The sequence below is a fragment of the Phodopus roborovskii genome, unplaced genomic scaffold (genome assembly GCF_943737965.1).
Source record: "Phodopus roborovskii unplaced genomic scaffold, PHOROB, whole genome shotgun sequence".
NCBI classification, from domain to species: Eukaryota; Metazoa; Chordata; class Mammalia; order Rodentia; family Cricetidae; genus Phodopus; species Phodopus roborovskii.
In genome coordinates, this window is record NW_026126541.1 from 26,308,332 (window position 1) to 26,326,580 (window position 18,249).

At 38.5% G+C, this 18,249-nt stretch overlaps 1 protein-coding gene across 1 annotated transcript in view; it reads left to right on the forward strand.

Annotated features, from left to right (window-relative positions):
• Positions 1-18,249, forward strand: part of Asah2 (N-acylsphingosine amidohydrolase 2) — a 62,386-nt gene that overhangs the window by 39,929 nt on the left and 4,208 nt on the right. Inside the window, exons 14-20 of the mRNA XM_051199821.1 lie at positions 1,289-1,383; positions 1,817-1,856; positions 2,494-2,589; positions 5,149-5,244; positions 7,630-7,776; positions 14,473-14,532; positions 16,883-16,971. Of these exons, the coding sequence (XP_051055778.1) occupies positions 1,289-1,383; positions 1,817-1,856; positions 2,494-2,589; positions 5,149-5,244; positions 7,630-7,776; positions 14,473-14,532; positions 16,883-16,971 (623 nt within the window). The remainder of the gene's footprint in view (positions 1-1,288; positions 1,384-1,816; positions 1,857-2,493; positions 2,590-5,148; positions 5,245-7,629; positions 7,777-14,472; positions 14,533-16,882; positions 16,972-18,249) is intronic.

Genomic DNA, 18,249 nt, shown 5'->3' on the forward strand with positions numbered 1-18,249 from the left:
ATTATTACTGCATGTGTGTACTATTTGTGTGTGGGAATGTTTGCAGAGGGCAGAGGACATTTTTATGCAATTGGTTTTCTTTTTGCACATTTACATGGGTTCTGAGGATTAAAGCCAGACTTGTGTTTCTAACATTTTACCTGCAGCCTTCTCAGTCAGTCACACCACACATAAATGTTTAATATTAAAATTTTATTTGTATATGTATGGTGTGTGCATACGCACGCACGTGTGTGTGTGTGTGTGTGTGTGTATGTGTGTGTGTGTTTGTGTAGATGGTAGTAACCTCAGATGTTATTCACCTGAACTACACACCTTTTATTTTGATACATATGTCTTACTGGGACCTGGGGCTCACAAATTAGGCTAGGTTGGTTTGGTCAGCATGCCCCATGGATCCTCCTGTGTCTGCCTCCCAGTGGTAAGATTATAAGCACATGTCACAGCACCATGCCTGTCTTTTTATTTGAGTGCTGCACATCCAACTCAATTCCTTCTGCTTATTTGGTAACATTTGTAATTAAAGTAAAAAAAAAAAAATGGAGACAGGGTTCTCTATGCAGCCCTGGATGTCCTGGAATTTACCTTGTAGACCAAGCTGGCCTCAAGCTCGAGATACACCTAACCTCTGCCTCCCAAGTGCTACGATTAAAAGCATGCACCACCACCACCCAGCTAAAGAACTTTTCTTTTAACACTACTTTAGAACATAATTTTTCTTTACATTTTCAGCGTTAAAAAGTAATCCCACTATTCATGGAAGCATGGTTGCTGAAGTTTAAGTATTTAAAAAGTAGACTTTCCCAGTTTCCTATTAAAATTCTTAGGGTAGGAGGCAGAGGGAAGGAAGGGGTGGAGAGGTACTTTCCACTGATCAGGGTGTGGAAAAGCACAGATTCTCTTGAAGGAACCTTGGGAGATAATGCCATACTTGGGAGTGCTAAACTTAAAGCCCTGCTAGGGCAAAAATAGAAATGATTGCATTAAATTATTACAAATGGTATTCTATATCCATTGAGGAGATAATGATGAGTCCACCAAAGCTCCTGCAAATGATGTATCACCTTGAACTTAACAAAGGAGCTTGCATTTGAGATTCTCATGCTACAGCCAGGATATAAACATGCATATGATGTGTATAATGTTACATCATAGTTATAAATTAATGCTATGATGTGCTGAAGGAATAATGTTTCAAACATTTGTAATTGTTTAATTAAGGAATTTATGTGTTGATGATAGAAAGGGTAATTTATACCTAACATAATTTCCTTGCTTTGGGTCTCAGCTGACAAAACCTCATCCTTGGCACCCAGATATTGTTGATGTTCAGATTGTTACTCTTGGGTCACTGGCAATTGCTGCTATTCCTGGGGAATTTACGTAAGTTCTTTATAAAAAGTTTCATAGTAAAAAAAAATGTTCCTGTTGGGATTAATTCTTTTACAAATAATTTGTTTATCTATTGTTGTGTGTTTGTGGGAGGGGATGTATCCATGACATACTTGTGGAGGTCAGAGGATAGGCTCCGTAAGTCAATTCTCTCCCTTCACCATATGGGTTCTGGAGACAGAACATGGGTCATCAAACTTGGTGGCAAGCACCTTTATCTACTGAGGCATCTCTCTGGCCCTGGTACTAATTCTTAGGGGAAGATAGTTCTCTACGGATCTTTTGGTAGCCTTCCTACATTTGTTAATGCTGTGGGTGAGCTAGGCTAAGTTTTTTTTTTTGGTATTTACTAAAAGCCTTTCTGAATAGTTTCCACACATTCCAAATGGGAGGATGTTTATATAATTCTGTTTTCTTGCCTCAGAACCATGTCGGGACGAAGATTTCGAGAGGCAGTTAAAAAAGTAAGTTTGGATATGAAATACAATGCTTGGACATTTGTATTTGAAGAGGAAGAAATGCTCTATTGAATTATTCTTTTCTAAAATGACTAAAGTTTATACTTCTTGAAAGCAGTGGATAAAGATAAATATGAAATGTCAGTAAGGAAATTATAACCACATTAAAATATTGAGAATGCTTGTAAAACATAAATAGTAAATTTTATCTAGAAGCTGCTTAGAACCACATGAAAGGTCTAAATGAAACCATCACATTAGGGGAATTTTGTTTTTCCTCTATATTTTCTTCAGATTCAGGATGTTTTGAGAATAGCTGCAAAATGATACAACTGTCTTGTTATTTGGGTCTAATAACATCTGTTGGAATTATATAATATAAATTTAATATAGTTTTGAGGTAATTACTCTTTAGTAATAAGAGTCTATACCTGCTGATATGATTATAAAGATTTTCATAGAGCCATTGATTTGCCCAACTGTAATGGGGATTAAGTCTAATTTCCAAAGTACTCTTTGACATCTCTGCCTTTTTTGGTGGTTTTGGTCATTGGGAAGATTTTTCTTAAGACGTGTGTACCTTACATGGAGCTCAGACAGCAGAAGCCTTCGGAGGTATAAGTCTTCCACTTTTCCCTCCTAGGAATTTGAATCTTATGGGATGAAGGATATGACTGTTGTTATCTCAGGTCTATGCAATGTTTATACACATTACATCACCACATATGAAGAATATCAGGTAAAGTAAAAAGTTCTCATGGCTTTTTTATTACACATTCTTTCTGGACTTCTTCAGCCATGTCTCTGAGAGATGGCTTGGTTTTAGCTGAGAATTCAAAGAGAATAAGCCAAAAATTATATTTGGTTTGGTGTTTATTACTTCCACGTATATGTTAGCATAACAATCTCATTGACTTCTACCTTCTCCTGAAACTTGTTTTGTCAGGGACAATAGTAATAAACCTGGGTTGTGACATGCAAATAACTACTCATAATGCATTTGATTCTTTTAGCTTCTGTAGGACTTGCATCTGCTATTTAATGAATGCACCATCTAAGTCTTATGCAAGTGTAGCTGTACATAATCTTCACAGTACATCCTCAAGTAGCATATTACTCTATGACAGGACTCAAAGCAAACAAACAATACCCCAAACTCTTGGAGTTAGGGAGCTGGTGACTACAATTGTTTCCTTTTTATATATAGTTCTGAAAGCAGGCCAGATACTTAAAAGAACACAGTAATTAGTTAAATATAACAATAGCCAAGAGTTCCACAATTCATGATTATGAATAGATCTTCTGGCATGTCATGGCAGTTCATACAGGAACAGAGAGCAACCCAAGGCAAATATTAAGTGATACAAGAATTGGAATCTGCCCTGCTGCCCTCTGTTGGCTTTGCTGAGGATCCTAACTTCTAGAAATCTTATTTGTATTAGTCAACTTCCCATCAGCCTAGCTGCCTGAGACAAAGCTAAAGGGCCGTGTTGTCCAGTTGAGGGGGCAAGGCCATTTTCCTGAGGGCTTCGGCTGGTGAGGAGCAAGGACAGCTCTCCCACTCTTATGATCTCTGGGGTGGGGCAAATCTTCTAACTGCCACAGGCAACAGGGCTGAGCTGAAGGGCATCTTTTTATCACCCTCACCACCACATGGCAGACAAGGGAGCTGACAGCCCCCCCCCTTTACCAACTGCAGCATTCAGGAAAGCAGGCCCTGCACCTCCCCTGGGTAGCACAGTAGAGCTTATTCTGCTCACTGGGGTGCAAGTGAGCTTGTCCTGAGACCGTGAGCTTGGGAGATCTGGCCTTTGGTGGTGTAGGTGTGGGTGAGGCAGCTCTGAGGTTATAAAAGCAGGAGAACTAGACCTGCCCCTTGCTTCTTTCTGCATAGGGTGAACTAGCTGAGACATTTGAGAGCTCTCCCTGCTGGTATGGGAGAGAGCTGGTAGACTGACCAACCCTACAACTATGCAGCATCCCTCCGACTTTGTCACACAGTTCTTGTAGACCTGGAAATAAATACCTTTTCTTCTTTTTCTTATGTGAAAATTGCAGGAGTTACTAGTCTACCCACATCATATTTATCTGATAATGTAAAAAAGAAGTACATATTATTGTTACTGTAAGTTGAGAAAGCCATTCCTATGTAATTTGTTTTGATCAATCTCAACTATTCTGTTTTATACACTTAGAACCATTATTCCAACAGGTGTTCCACAGGTCTCAATAGACTTCCAAAGAAGTCCATGGCACAAACAAAGTTGGGAAACCCTGCTGGCCTGTTTCCTTATCTAGGGCCATGTTTCTGCAAAATTTACTCTTGACTCATTCATTGCTGTGCATGATAGACATTTTGATAGTAATTTTTCTGGAGGCACAATAATGAAAAGATTCTTCTTCTCCCTTGCTGCTCCATCAGAGATAGAGGAGAAAGCAGATGAAGATGAAGACTGGGAGCTAAAGAGATGAATAAATTAGGAGTGGAATACCCAGGTTTGATTCCTAGCATCAACACAGGTGCCCACAAGTCTCTGTAACTCCAGTTCTAGGGGATCTAATGCCCTCTTCCACTGACTTCCTCAGGCTCTTACAGGCTCTTACATGTATGCGCGCGCGCGCACACACACACACACACACACACACACACACACACACACACACACAGAGTAACCAATGAACTAACTAACTAAATAGTTAAAACAAAAGGTCAAGACCAGAAGACAATATATTAGGGTTAATAAAGCAAATAAAAAATTAGGGATGTCTTCTATATAAAGCAGGCATGTGTACAGAAATCCATAGAGTAGACATAGCACATTCATTGACTATAATGGTCTGAGTCTGTGGTGATGGTGATGGTTAGGTGAGCGCTAGAGTGGGAGGCAGACTAGTGGAGGGAAGAGTTCTTTGTACAGTAGAGTGGATTGTGGACTTTGTAAAGAAAGTTTTGAAGAGAGTTCTTTTATTCATCTTGTGATATCTTTAGAAACATCATTGACAACTCACAAGAGAATCAAGCAAGAGATGAGGGAGCATGTAACATCTTTCAGAGAAAAAGAAATAGCAGCCTAAATGGCATAAGCAAAAATAACCCACTGCCTTTACAAGATCAAAATCAGCCATGCACTCTGGCTGGTTAGTGGAAAATGTTCACATTCTGTTTTCACAAGAACCACTGAGTACTTGCTGGTGTTGAAATATGTGAGTGGTCCAGACATCGCTTTGCCAAAAATGCTATATTTCTATAAATGGATTGATGCATATAAAACTGTATTTCATCTTGATTTTCCTGCAGGCTCAGCGGTATGAGGCAGCATCTACAATTTATGGACCACACACTCTGTCTGCATACATCCAGCTCTTCAGAGACCTTGCTAAGGCAATTGCTACGGTAATCAATGTGTGTGTGTGTGTGTGTGTGTGTGTGTGTGCGCGCGCGCATGCTATTTGACTAATTTTATATTATATGCAGTTTTCCTTAGGAAAGAAAATCAGAGCACTTGATATCACTAAGAAAATGATCCAAAGTTTGCTGATAGCAAAACTCAAGTTCAATCATTAGCATTCAGTGGTGGCAGTCTTTCATACACACACACACACACACACACACACACACGAAACTATTATTTGAAATAAGGAGATATTATTTTCTCCACATATTTACGTGGTTAGCATTTCTTGAAAGTGGTAAGTGGCAATGTGCACTGTAACTGTAGCTGACATTCACTTTTCAAATTCTCTTCTCCCATTCAGAGCTGTGTTACAGAATATTTGAAATGTGTATTTTCTTCATTATAACATCTCTTAAATTGAGATGCATCTTCCAATCAGAGGAATTACCCTTATAACTAGTAGAATTTCCACTTGATGGTAGTAACAATTTCTTGATGGTTTAAAATAGTATAAACTGTTGTGCTGCATGGAGGCTTAAGTTTGTTGATCTCTGGTATTGTCTTGGCATGCACACGTGTGTGTTTCTGAAATGTATACAACTGACTTAACGTTCCTTAGCATGGGAAAGCCCCTTTGGGGTACCCTACTTTATGTAGCTGCAGTTATGGTACAGACAATTACTTGACAAGTGAAACAAAGAGCTTATAATAATAGACAGATCTGTATATAATGTAACATCTTTCAGAGAAAAAGAAATAGCAGCCTAAATGGCATAAGCAAAAATAACCCACTGCCTTTACAAGCTTTATGACAGTTAGTATACCATTTGCTTCATAATAGCCTTGTAATAGTAAAAGCTGTGAAATTGTGGCATAGTAAGTTCAATAAACCCTTTAAAGAGAGAGTGTGGATGTACTGGATTGAAACAAATGAGACATGCATGCTGTTACCAGCTACAGCAATTTCATACACCTCTGCCTTAAGCTGCCTATTGTATTTTAAATTTTAATAATTGGGGGCCTTGACCATTCCCTGTTTACTCAACTTTTTAAAAAATCATAGTTCCCCTCTGAGTTTTAGATGTTGTCCTTAGTTCATTTAGTGGATACTTGCTTCTTGGTCTATATTATGGTCACTTATTTTAAGACTGGCTATGTGATCTTGAAAACCAAGTGAGTATATTCAATCCATCTTCTTGCTTTCAGGGTAAGAGTGATAATACTTCCCCCTCCCCACACCATTTGCTGCTATAAAAACCTAACAATCCAATGTAAAGGTTAAAGAACATTAAAATGACAAAAGGATATTATTGTTTTACTACATTACATTATTACATTAAAGTTGGTGAATCTTGTGGGAAACATTGTATAAGTCACAATACAGACTAATCTTGAATTTTAAATAAAGATATATGTATTATATTATTTAGTGCAGATTTGAGACCATGAAAGAGCCTTGGTGGTGACTTTGGGTAAAAGATTACCCACAGTTAGAACCAAGCATGTTAGTATTTGCCTGAAACCCTGGCACTTGGGCTACTAGGGTAGTAGAATCATGACTTCAGGACAACCTGGGCTATATGGTAAGTTCTAGGTAAGCCCAAGTTCCATTGTTAAGACCCACTTGAAAAAAAATCCCAAGCAAGCAAGCAAGCAACCAAACAACCAAGCAACCCACCAACCAAAGTAACATCTTAGAAACAGAGAAATAGCTCATGCTTGCAAACATGATGATCCAAGTTTGATCTTCAGCACCTGAATGGAAAAGTTGGGCACTGCACTTTGTGCTTATAATCTCAGTGCTGGGTAGAAAGAGATAGGAGGATTCCACAGGCTTGCTTACAAGCTATTTAGCTAAATCAATGAGACACAATAACCAAGGTAGGTGGTGCCTGAATAGGAATAGCATTTGGTGTTGACCTCTGATATACATGCACATACATACCAGAACATACATGAAAACCATATTCATGAAACTCAATACTGAAAACTTTAAACATAACTGCAGTATCATGTCAAGAAATTATAGTGTCTGTTAGGTCCCTACCCTAAGCTACACAGTGATAAGATGATTGCCCAGAATCTAACCATAATAGTGTGCTTCTGTGTTTTCTTTCTGACTTCTGGATTATACCAGCCAGGCAAACAAAGCAACTGCCTTCAACAAAAACTTTCTTCTAACAAAAAATGTAAATTGTGAATATTTGGGTTCCCATTTTAGCAAGTGTGTCTCATATTTTGCTAAATGTTAGTTTTTTTGAGTGCTTGTGTGTAGATCTATGTGAACCTCCTTTAATGAGGGCATTTCTTGGGATAGGAATGGGGGTGAGTAATATAATTTAATCTGCATTGTGTGTTTCTTTAACAAATGCTCTCTATTTCAGGACACAGTAGCCAACATGAGCAGTGGTCCTGAGCCTCCATTCTTCAAAAACCTGATAGCTACACTTATTCCTAATATTGCAGATAGAACACCAATAGGCAGACATTTTGGGGATGTTCTGCAGCCAGCCAAACCTGAATACAGAGTGGTAAGATTCACAGGAAAGTCTCCAAATGCTTTAGGAGTTTGTTTTGGGAGTCAAGAGGAAAGATGTTTGACATCATAACTTGCTTGTAGTGGTACCTTATTATTGCTTCAGCTTCATCAATTGTGATGTTGAGATAGTACTACAGGCTAGCTTCAGCAATAATGATGATGCCAGTACTGTGGTGACAATGATGATGTTGACATCTATTTCCTTCTCTGCAGAGGTTCTGCAAAAGAGAGGGGAATGGGAAACACTGTTCCCCCTCCCCAACCCCTGGCAGTTAACTACATAGAATTAAATTTCTAAAATGCAAATTATTCTTTTTATTAAATAGATGGTCACATAATTGTGCATAGGAGTTGGGCCAGGATCCACACCACTACATTTTATACTGATTTTGTGTTCTGCATCCTTGCTGAAAAATGTATTAACTCTGTTATGAATTCCTTAGGGAGTTCTACACTTATTATATAGCCAGCAAATGAAATAACTTTATTTATTCATTTCCAGATTTCTCTTTTTTCTAATGAAGCATGACTAAGTTTCATAGTAATGCTTCATTAATTATCAAATGTTCTAGAATGTAATGTTAGCTTCTCATTGCTGTAATAAAACAGCTGAGAAAGCAACCGAAGGCACTTGTGTCAGTTAATTTTCTCACTGCTGTGACAAGATATTTGACAAGAACAGCCTAAGGATGGAAGAGTATGTTTTTAGCTCACAAATGAAGGATGCGATCCATCATGGTGGGAAGCCATGGCAGTAGATGTGTGAGGCAGCTGGTCGTTACTGCCTCCATAGTCACAACAGAGAGGCAAATGCTGGTGTTCTATTTGCTTTTTCCCTTTTTATTCAGTTTAGTCTTCCAGCCTATGGGATAGTGCCACTCATATTAGGGTGAGCCTTCCATTGTTAACCCTCTCTGGAATGTCTTCATAAAGATTCCAGATGTATGTTACCTTGGTGATTCTAATCTTACAAAGTTGATGATGAAAGTCAAGTATCATGGCTATGGAGAGGATTAATTTGGTTCAAGGTTTCAGAGGTTTCAAATTGTTTTCACTTGGCTCCACTGACCTAGGCTAATGCATGGTGAGGGAGAACATCATGAAGGAAAGGTGTAACAAGGAAAATCTTCCCACCTCAATGTCTGGGAAGTATACAGAAATACAGGGATTAGCCAGAGACAAGATAATGTCTTTCAAAGACGTGCTCCAAGTGACCTATTTTCTCAACCAGGTCCCACCCCTTAACAATTCATTTGGTATAAGTTCATAGTAGATAAAAGTGGATAAACCCATTGATAATATTAGTACCATCATACTCCCATCATCCTTGAACAGTTCTAATCCCTGGAATCCCCAACCTTTAATATAGTATCCTTTGACTATTATTTACTCAGATCAAGCTGCAAAAGCAAGTGGACTTGGGCTTTTCTTCCTGGTCATTTTTTTTAATTAAAGGTTTTAGTTTGCATAAGAAATAATGAGTCTCATCAGAGCATTTTCATACATGTTGTCTTTGTTAGAGTTTCTATTGCTGTGATAAAACGCCATAACCAAAATCACCTTCAAGAGCAAAGGGTTTATTTCATCTTACAGCTTGACATCCAGCATGCATGAAAGGTAGGGCCTGAGAGTGAGGCAGGAATTGATGCAGAGGACAAGCTGGAGTGCTGCTTACTTGTTTGCTCCTCCAGACTTGCTCAGTTTTTCTTATACACCTCAGGACCACCTGGCCATGGCTAGCACAATGGACAGTGGGCTAGGGCCTACCATAGATCATTAATGAAGAAAATGCCCTACAGACTTGCCCAGAAGACATGGGTTAAGTTTAATTTTCCCAAGATGGCCCTAGCTTGCATCAAGTGGAGAAAAACTAGCCAGCCCAAGTGCATATCACAGTATTTGGCTTGTAGTTGCTCCTCTGCTTGACTTCTCATGTGCCTCCTCCTGCTGCTTTCCTATTCTCACAAAAGGTCCCTGTCTATTTTCATCATATATATATATATATATATATATATATATATATATATATGTTTAAATCTAGAGAAAACAGGCAACCCCATTACCCTCTCTTCACCTCTGCCCCCCAACATAATCCCTTTATATTTGAGGGTCATACATATTATGCATTATATATTTTATGCATATTCATCTTCTTTGAATTTTTATGTTGTTTTTGGTTAGCATACAAAGACACAGGTCTCTTTGTGTGTGTGTGTGTGTGTGTGTGTGTGTGTATATATATATATATATATATATATATATATATTTATATATATTTATATTTATATTCTGCTCTTATTTTCTTTTCCACTTCCTTCCCCTATGTTGCCTCAATCTTGCTTTTTCTGACAAGAGCTGGGATAAATCATGACCCTTGGCTTGTCTGGCTGATTTCCTGTTAGAGCTTGGAGACTTCCTCATTAGGCTAATGTGTCTCTGCTGGGAATCATATTCTGATGGCCAGCCACAGTCTCAGTCCCAACCAAGTTGATGCAACTAAATATTCATGAGATGAAACACCCAAGCTAGGGCTGGAGTGAAGAAGACAAGCTTCTGTGGATGTGATTAGATGGAGTTTAGACAGATATGGAGCCTGGTGATGAAGACTTTTGTCTGTTTCTGTGCTGTGCAAATTTGCTTTTTTAATTTTTCGTTAGCAGTCAAAGAAATTGAGAGAGAGACAGAAAGAGAGAGAGAGATGTCTGAAGGGAGGGTGGAAGCAGGGACAAGGGAGGACAATAAAATATAAGGGTCATCAAAGGGGACTCTGTGGGGGGAAGTGGTCAGCAATGGGAGGAGATGGGACACAGGGAACTGTGGCGGTGAACAGAGATAATATAACAGTGTCACAAAGAAACCTGACATATTATTTTAAACCCCATACTCTTTTTTTTTTTTGCTACAGTCATGTCACAATATCATATGTGTATTTACATGTGAGGCAAAGCATTTCATGCAGTATTTGTCTTTCTGAGTCTTGCCTCTTGTTTTTTTTTTTTTTTTTTTTTTTTTGGTTTGTTTTTTTAACTCAGTGATCACCAGTTCCATTACATTCCCTGCTAATTTAATTATCCTTCATAATGACATGAAGTTCTATTACCCTACATTTTCTTTACCTATTCGTATATTAATGAACATGTTGGATGGTTTCCTATCTTAACTTGTATCCATCATCCTGTAATAAACATAGATGTGCAAATATTTTCCTAGTGTGCTTCGGTGTTTAGATTTTGTCACACTGACACAAACTGGAGCTACCTAGGAAGAGGGAACTTCAACTGAGACATTTCCCTCCTCAGATTGGTCTGTGGCTGTATCTGTGGGACATTACCTTGATTAACGGTTGATGTGGAGGAAACCCACTGAGGGTGGGGCCACTCCTGGGCAAGCGGTCCTGGATTGTATAAGGAAACAGGCTGAGCGAGCCATGGGGAGCAAGCCTGACTCCCCCATGGTCTCTGCTTCAGTTCCTGACTTCAGGTTGCTGCTTTGGGTTTCTGCTCTGAGTTGCCTCAGTGATGGGCTGGGAAGTGGAAGTAGAGGTTCAACCCACTCTCTCTTCTCCAGCTGGTTCTTGGTCAGTGTTATATCTCAGCAACAGAGAAGCAGACAGGGATGTATGCTGACTCGGATTCCTTCTTGTATATGTCTGGGGTAATAAGTCACGATCACTTCATAGTTCTAGCTTTAATTTCTGAGCGGGCTCAGTACTGACTTATGGGCTGGGTGCTGCTAAGTGTACATTTCCACCACCAGGTGAGAAGGGTTTCCCTGTCTCCCATCTTCACCAACAGTGGATGCTGCTGGTTTAATTGGTTTTTAGGAACAATTTCCCAACCAGCCTGGTCCCACAGCTGTATCAACCTCACACAACATACAGAGATGCTGTATTAGATATAAAGCTATTGGCCTGTTACTAGTGTTTCTTATTGACTAGCTCTGTCTTAAATAGTAATCCATTTTTATCAATCTAAGTATTTTCTCATGGGCTTATCTTACTGGATAGAGGGTCTGGACCTCTTCTTCTCTCAAGTTTTTACATCTTGACTCTCCTCTCCTACATCTCCCCGGATCCTCTTTGTCTCTTAGTCCTGCCTATTTTGCCTTCCTATTTGCCAACAGTATTTTATTCATTAACCAATAAGAGAAACATATTTACAGAATGACATATCCCAAAAGTTTGTGGTAGCCAGTCTAACAGGCACAAGATAAACTCTCAATGTAGTCTTAAACTGTATTCCCCTGATATCTGATGATGGTGAATACTTGAAGAAAATAACACTAGGACATTTGTCATCTTTTCAGTACAGAATTATTCCATTCATTAGTTCATTTATTGATTAAATTATTTGTTTGGGAACTTAATTTATAAAATTCTTCTATAGAGTCTAGGTATGAATACATATTTAGATCTTGTGATAACTAGAGTTAATTATAAAACTTGAATTTACAGTCACCTGGGATATGGGCCTGTGCATATGCCTGCAGAAAATTATCTTGGAAGATCCAGATATTCTTTCTCTTCCTCTGATTTTAACCTATCTATCTATCTATCTATCTATCTATCTATCTATCTATCTATCTATCTATCATCTATCTATATTTATCTATCATCTATCTATTTATCTATTGTTAGGACTTAAAAATTTATGTTAGGAGAAGCTACTGTAGTATAATCCCAAGTAAAATTTGCCTTTGAAGTTTACAGTTCTGCAAGTTTTGTTTAATTAATATAATTTGTTATTGGGCCATTTCATGCTTGTATAGAACACATTCTGATTACTCACTCCCCACTGTCTCTTGGTCCATTCCCACTCATTTTGATACTCCCTCTTCCCTATGGGTCCTTTCCAAATGTTCTTGTCTTTTTGTTTTGTTTTATGTCCCACTGGGTTTAATCTGTACCATCTGCATGACCATGGGTATGGAATTAGACAATGGAACTTGTTGGGTATACTAATGGGTACACATCTAAAGATAATGACTCCAAATCACCTAGAATTCATAGCCACTGGTTTAGAAGGGATGGTTAGGGTCATATGAGAAACCTCCCATTTCTTGACTGACTTTTGACAGGTCTAGTCTTGTGTGGGGCCAGTGCAATTGCTGTGAGTTCAGGATTGCAATGGCTATGTCGAGTCCAGAAAACAGCATTTCACAGTCCTCTTCCCTACCTCCTGGCTACTATATTCTTTCTATACCTTCTTCTGAAGTATTCCCAGAACCTTACATGAAATAAAATAAATGTCCTCTTTGTGGCTGAGAATTCAACCACTTTTTTATACTTTAGAAAGCAGTTTGATACATTGTCAATCTTAGGTGTAGGCAAGACCATTTTTTTTTTTGGAACAGAGATTCACATCTGTGCAAAATAGAGAAATCTAGAGGCTGAAGCAATGGCTTAGGAGTGTGTGTTTCTCTTCCAGGGGACATGTCTTTGGTTCCTAGCATCCATGTAGGGTGGCTCATAACTACCTGTAACTTCAGTTCTAGAGGGATCTGAGGCATCTGGCCTCAGCAAGCACCGCATACACACACACACACACACCCACGGGGAGAGAGAGAGAGAGAGAGAGAGAGAGAGAGAGAGAGAGAGAGAGAGAGAGAGAGAGAGAGAGAGAAGGAGGGAGGGAGACACACACACACAGAGTGAATAATAAAATAAATCTTTAAGAAAATGTAGAAAGTGAACTCAGTGCTGCTTTGACCTTTGAACTGTGAGCCAGAACAATCCCTTTCTCCCATAGGTTGCTTCTGTCAGAGTATTTTTTTGTAGGATCAGGAAAAGAAACTAATATAGATAGCAACAACTTGAGGCAACCTTGAGATGCTTCTTTACTCTGTTGATAGTTTCCTTTGCTGTATAGAAGAAGCAAACAAATTTCACGAGATGCCATTTGTTGGTTCTGGGATTATTTCCTGTGCTATTGGAGATCATTGTTGAAGCTGTCTTTTCTCCAATCAAAGTTTTGACACCTTTGTGTAAGGAATAAGGTTTTTCCTCCCGCCGCTGGTCTTGGCCCGCCGCCGTGCCTGCCCCAATTAATACACCGAGACTCTGTATTTGATATAATGCTGTTGGCCAGGTACTAGTTTCTTATCATCTAGCTCTGTCTTAAGTATTAACCCATTTGTGTTAATCTATGTATTTTCATGTGATCTTCTTACTGGGAGCCGGCTGCCATACTGCTCTCTCCAGACTCTCCATCTTCTCCTCCTTACTACTTCCTCTTTCCTCCTTGTCCCCTAGTCCCTCCTATCTTCCTTTCCTATTGGCCAACAGTGCTTTATTCATTAACCAGTATGAGAAACATATATACATAATGGCATCTCCCACCACCTTTGTCAATGACTGAGTGGCTCTAATTGTGTGACTTCTGATTTCTCTGAGGTCTATGTGACTGTTAGTCTCATGATAGGGCTCTGTAATATAATTTGAAGTCCTTCTTAATGTGTTATATTTTATAGCTCTGTGTCTTTATTCATATCTGAATCTGCCAAAATAAAATTCTTTGGCCCCAATTTCTAATAAACACAGAAGGGAATCACTTAATTAAAATAGAGCAGAATGTATATAGGAGTGTATGTGGAATATACATAGGATCCCAGAATATATAGTAATATTTCAAATCTGAATACAGCAATGAGGATTGTATTAGATTTAATTAAGTGCCTTTTGTATTTGCAGGGAGAAGTGGTTGAAGTTATATTTGTAGGTGCAAACCCAAAGAATTCAGCAGAAAATCAGGTGAGTGTTGTTGCCTTTCAAATTTAAATCCACTTTAAAGTTTCCCTTCACTTTACAGGAGAATCTCACATATCCAAAAATGTATCCATCTTTCAAACTTTATTTTGGGAGGTGGAAAAATGTTCAGTGGGTACAGTTAATGTGGAATTGGATGTGGAACACAGCACATGGGAAGACTAATGGACCCTTCATAGTGTCATGTGTAGAGCAACTAACTCCTGCAGGGCCACACGATTTCTCCAGAAGATACGGATTCAGAGGCACTCTCACACATTCAAATTTAGAACTTACTAAGCTTGTCAGCATATTGAATGGGCCAAGAAAAAATTAAATAAATAAATGGAGTGACTTCTTCTCCTTTCAGGGACCTTTCTGACCCCTCCAGCGTTGTTGCTCTGGACCCATCTTTTTTGCTTTGGAGTGATCACATACTGATACATGCCCCAACAGTTCTGTGCCATGTGCTTTGTGTTAGTTTATGTGGTTGTATTTTATTAATGGTTTATTAAAGCTTGGCTTTCTGTTGACACAATAGAATGTTTAACTTGGAAAAATGGCATGAGAAATATATGCCTGGTGTAAAAATAAACAGCCTAGAAAATAAAACACAGAAGTACCTTTCTTCCCACAAATCTGTTTCTTAGAGTTAACTACTGTTGATAATCTGTCACAGCACATCTCCAATGCTTTGCTTTTATGATATATATATGATAAACCCCACACATGCATATAACATGTTTAGAAATTAAATGGCTGTAATCTTCTGTCATTTCCTTAGAATAATCTTGTATCCACAAGACAATAACTGTACAGGTGCTGACTATAAACATCTAAGCAAACTAGATACAGTGGCTTACAATTGTAACCCCAGAATGTGGGAAGTAGAGGCTAGAGAACAAAGGGTTGGAGGCCTGTCTGTCTTATACAGCAAGGCTTTGTCTCAAAAGCTAAGGAAATTGGTTGGTAAAGTGACTCAGTTTGTGAAGAGGCTTGTTACCAATCCCGAGGAACCTGAGTTCAGTCCCAGGAACCCACAGCAAGGAAGGAGAGAATTGACTCCCACAAGCTATCTTCCGACTTTAACATGTGTGCTATAGCATACATAACTCCCCTCATAACACATGCCCAATAACACAAATGAACAATACTAAACAAAATAAAAGAAGGCGACAACCACAAACTCTCAACATAATTTGAAGAAAATTTTGGAGGAAAATTAGCCTATAAAAGTCATTTTTACTTTTCTATCCTTACGGGGACTATAGCCATTATATTGAGTCATTCTTCCTAACATCCAAAATCACTCATAATCCAAAACAACCTTCCTCCCAAAGGAGTTATGTCATATCTGTCTATTCAAATGCCATTATTCCCTGCCAGAATTGGGGCAATATGATACTATTACAGTAAGTTCTGGGAGAAATGTTCTAATGTTTGAACAGTCAGTATGCACCTGTGGTCAAGCTCCACCCGAACAGTTGCATGCTCATAACATTATGTTCTGAAGATATCAAAATGCCGTATTATTCCTGACATCCTCAGAGGACTCAGATCACCATTGCTGTGAGAAGAGAGTGCTAACAGCACTCAGAATTCTATAAAATGGTGCAAAAACAATTTCTAGTGTTTTTTATTACCTGCAAACATCATATTATATTTATTTCTAATTGCTGAGCTTTATATATACTTCTATATGCATTTAATTCAATCCCCTCTACTATTCAGTAGCTTGTTTTATTGTCCATACTTTGTATATAAGTAAACTGAGTAGCAGAGAGATTAATTTTTTAAATAATATGCACCTGCAAGAGATTATGATAGGGAAGTAAGGAAAAGGAAGTCATACATTTTGTTCTGAAAATTTGTTCTGACAATTTGTGCATTTTTTCAATATTTTGACTGAGGAAAACATGGTAACTAATAATTCAGTTACCTGGAGGCAGAGAGAGAGAGAGAGAGAGAGAGAGAGAGAGAGAGAGAGAGAGAGAGAGAGAGAGAGAGAAAGGGCCTCATTTCCTCTCCTGAGTCATGTGGTAACTAAAGAGGCTTGCCCTCTTGATTTATGTCTTTTTAAAATCTCATTTCATTTTAAATTTCTTCTCAGCCCTAATTTCCAAATTTGCTATGAATACCATAATTATGCCTTTTAAAAATTCCTAAACTTTTGTGCTTTAAAAAAAAAAAATCCTGCAGATATTGCATAAAGGGGTGTGCCTAGGGATTTGAGTACAATCCCAAACCATGTGCTCAGTAGGCATTGGTGGGTTGGTGTATAGCTAGGGGAGTCTGTGCAGACCGGATCTCTCTGTAACCGTGTTGTGCTTGATAAGTAGTGTTAATTGTATTTCAGACCCATGAAACCTTCCTCACTGTGGAGAAATATGAGGACTCTACTGCTGACTGGCAGATATTGTATAATGATGCTTCCTGGGAGACAAGGTAAAAATGTCTATTGGTTATTTGTTTGTGAAGGCTTGAAAACAGTTGCTTCACAATGTAGGAAGGACAAACTAAAAGACTTCTTAATACATGACATGATATTAATGACACCAAATTTCCCACGCTCCTTCTGGACACATTTAATTGATTTATTAGGCTCCATTTTGATTCTATTGACTGAAAGTAGTGTAGTGTCGACTTTCCTAGGATTATGTACAGTGAGATGTTGGCTGACATCCTTTGGTTTTTATTTTAGTTTTGGGGGCTAGAACCTAGAATCTGGTACGTACTAGCAAAGTACTGTATCTCTGAGCTATGGCCACTTCCAGCTTCTATCAACTTTGTTTTTCCCATAGTCACAGGAATTCCTTGAAAAACTAAACAGCTTTCTTGTAAATTGGTTGAAAAATGTACTAGGTGAAGGAGTTGAAATGATTTGGTAGAGTTCAATGTAGAGGTCCTTCATCTGCTTGGTCAGATTTATTCTTAGATATTTTATTTTCTCTGAGGCTATTGTGCCTGGGAGTGTGTTTGTGATTCTGTGATCTCTTTTTCAAAATGTTTATTGTTGGTACATAGAAAAGCTATTGATTTATGTAAGCTGATTTTTATACTGCTACTTTGGTGAAATTGTTGATTGTTTCAAGACTGTTTTTGATTTTTCAGATTTCTTACATATAATATCACATCATCTGCTTCTCCTCCTCCTTCTTCTTCTCCTCCTCCTTCTACTCCTTCTTCTCCTCCTCCCCCTCCTTCTTCTCCTCCTTCTGCTCCTCCTACTCCTTCTTTGATCATGGTTTCTCTGTAGCTTTGGAAACTGTCCTGGAACTTGTTCTATAGAGCAAGCTGGCCTTGAACTCACAGAGATCTGCCTATCATTGCCTTCTGAGTGCTAGAATTAAAGGTGTGCCCTCTCCCAACCTGGTCACATCTTCTTTTTCTATTTGTATCTCTTTTATTTCCCTCTTTTGCCTTATTGCTCCAGTGAGTGGTTAGAGCACAATTTTGGAAAGGAGTGGGAATAGCAAACAGCCATGTCTTGTTCCTGACTTCAATGGGTTGTTTCAAGTTTTTGTCCATTTAGAATGATGTTGACTGTGGATTTGTCATATATAGCCCTTATTATGTTGAGATATGTTCCCACTAGTACTGCATTCTCTAGGACTTTTATCATAGAAGGCATGCTGACTTTTGTCAAATGCGTTTTCTGCGTTTATTGAGATGATCATGTAATTTTGTTGTTGTTTTTAAGTTAATTTATGTAATTGACTGCAT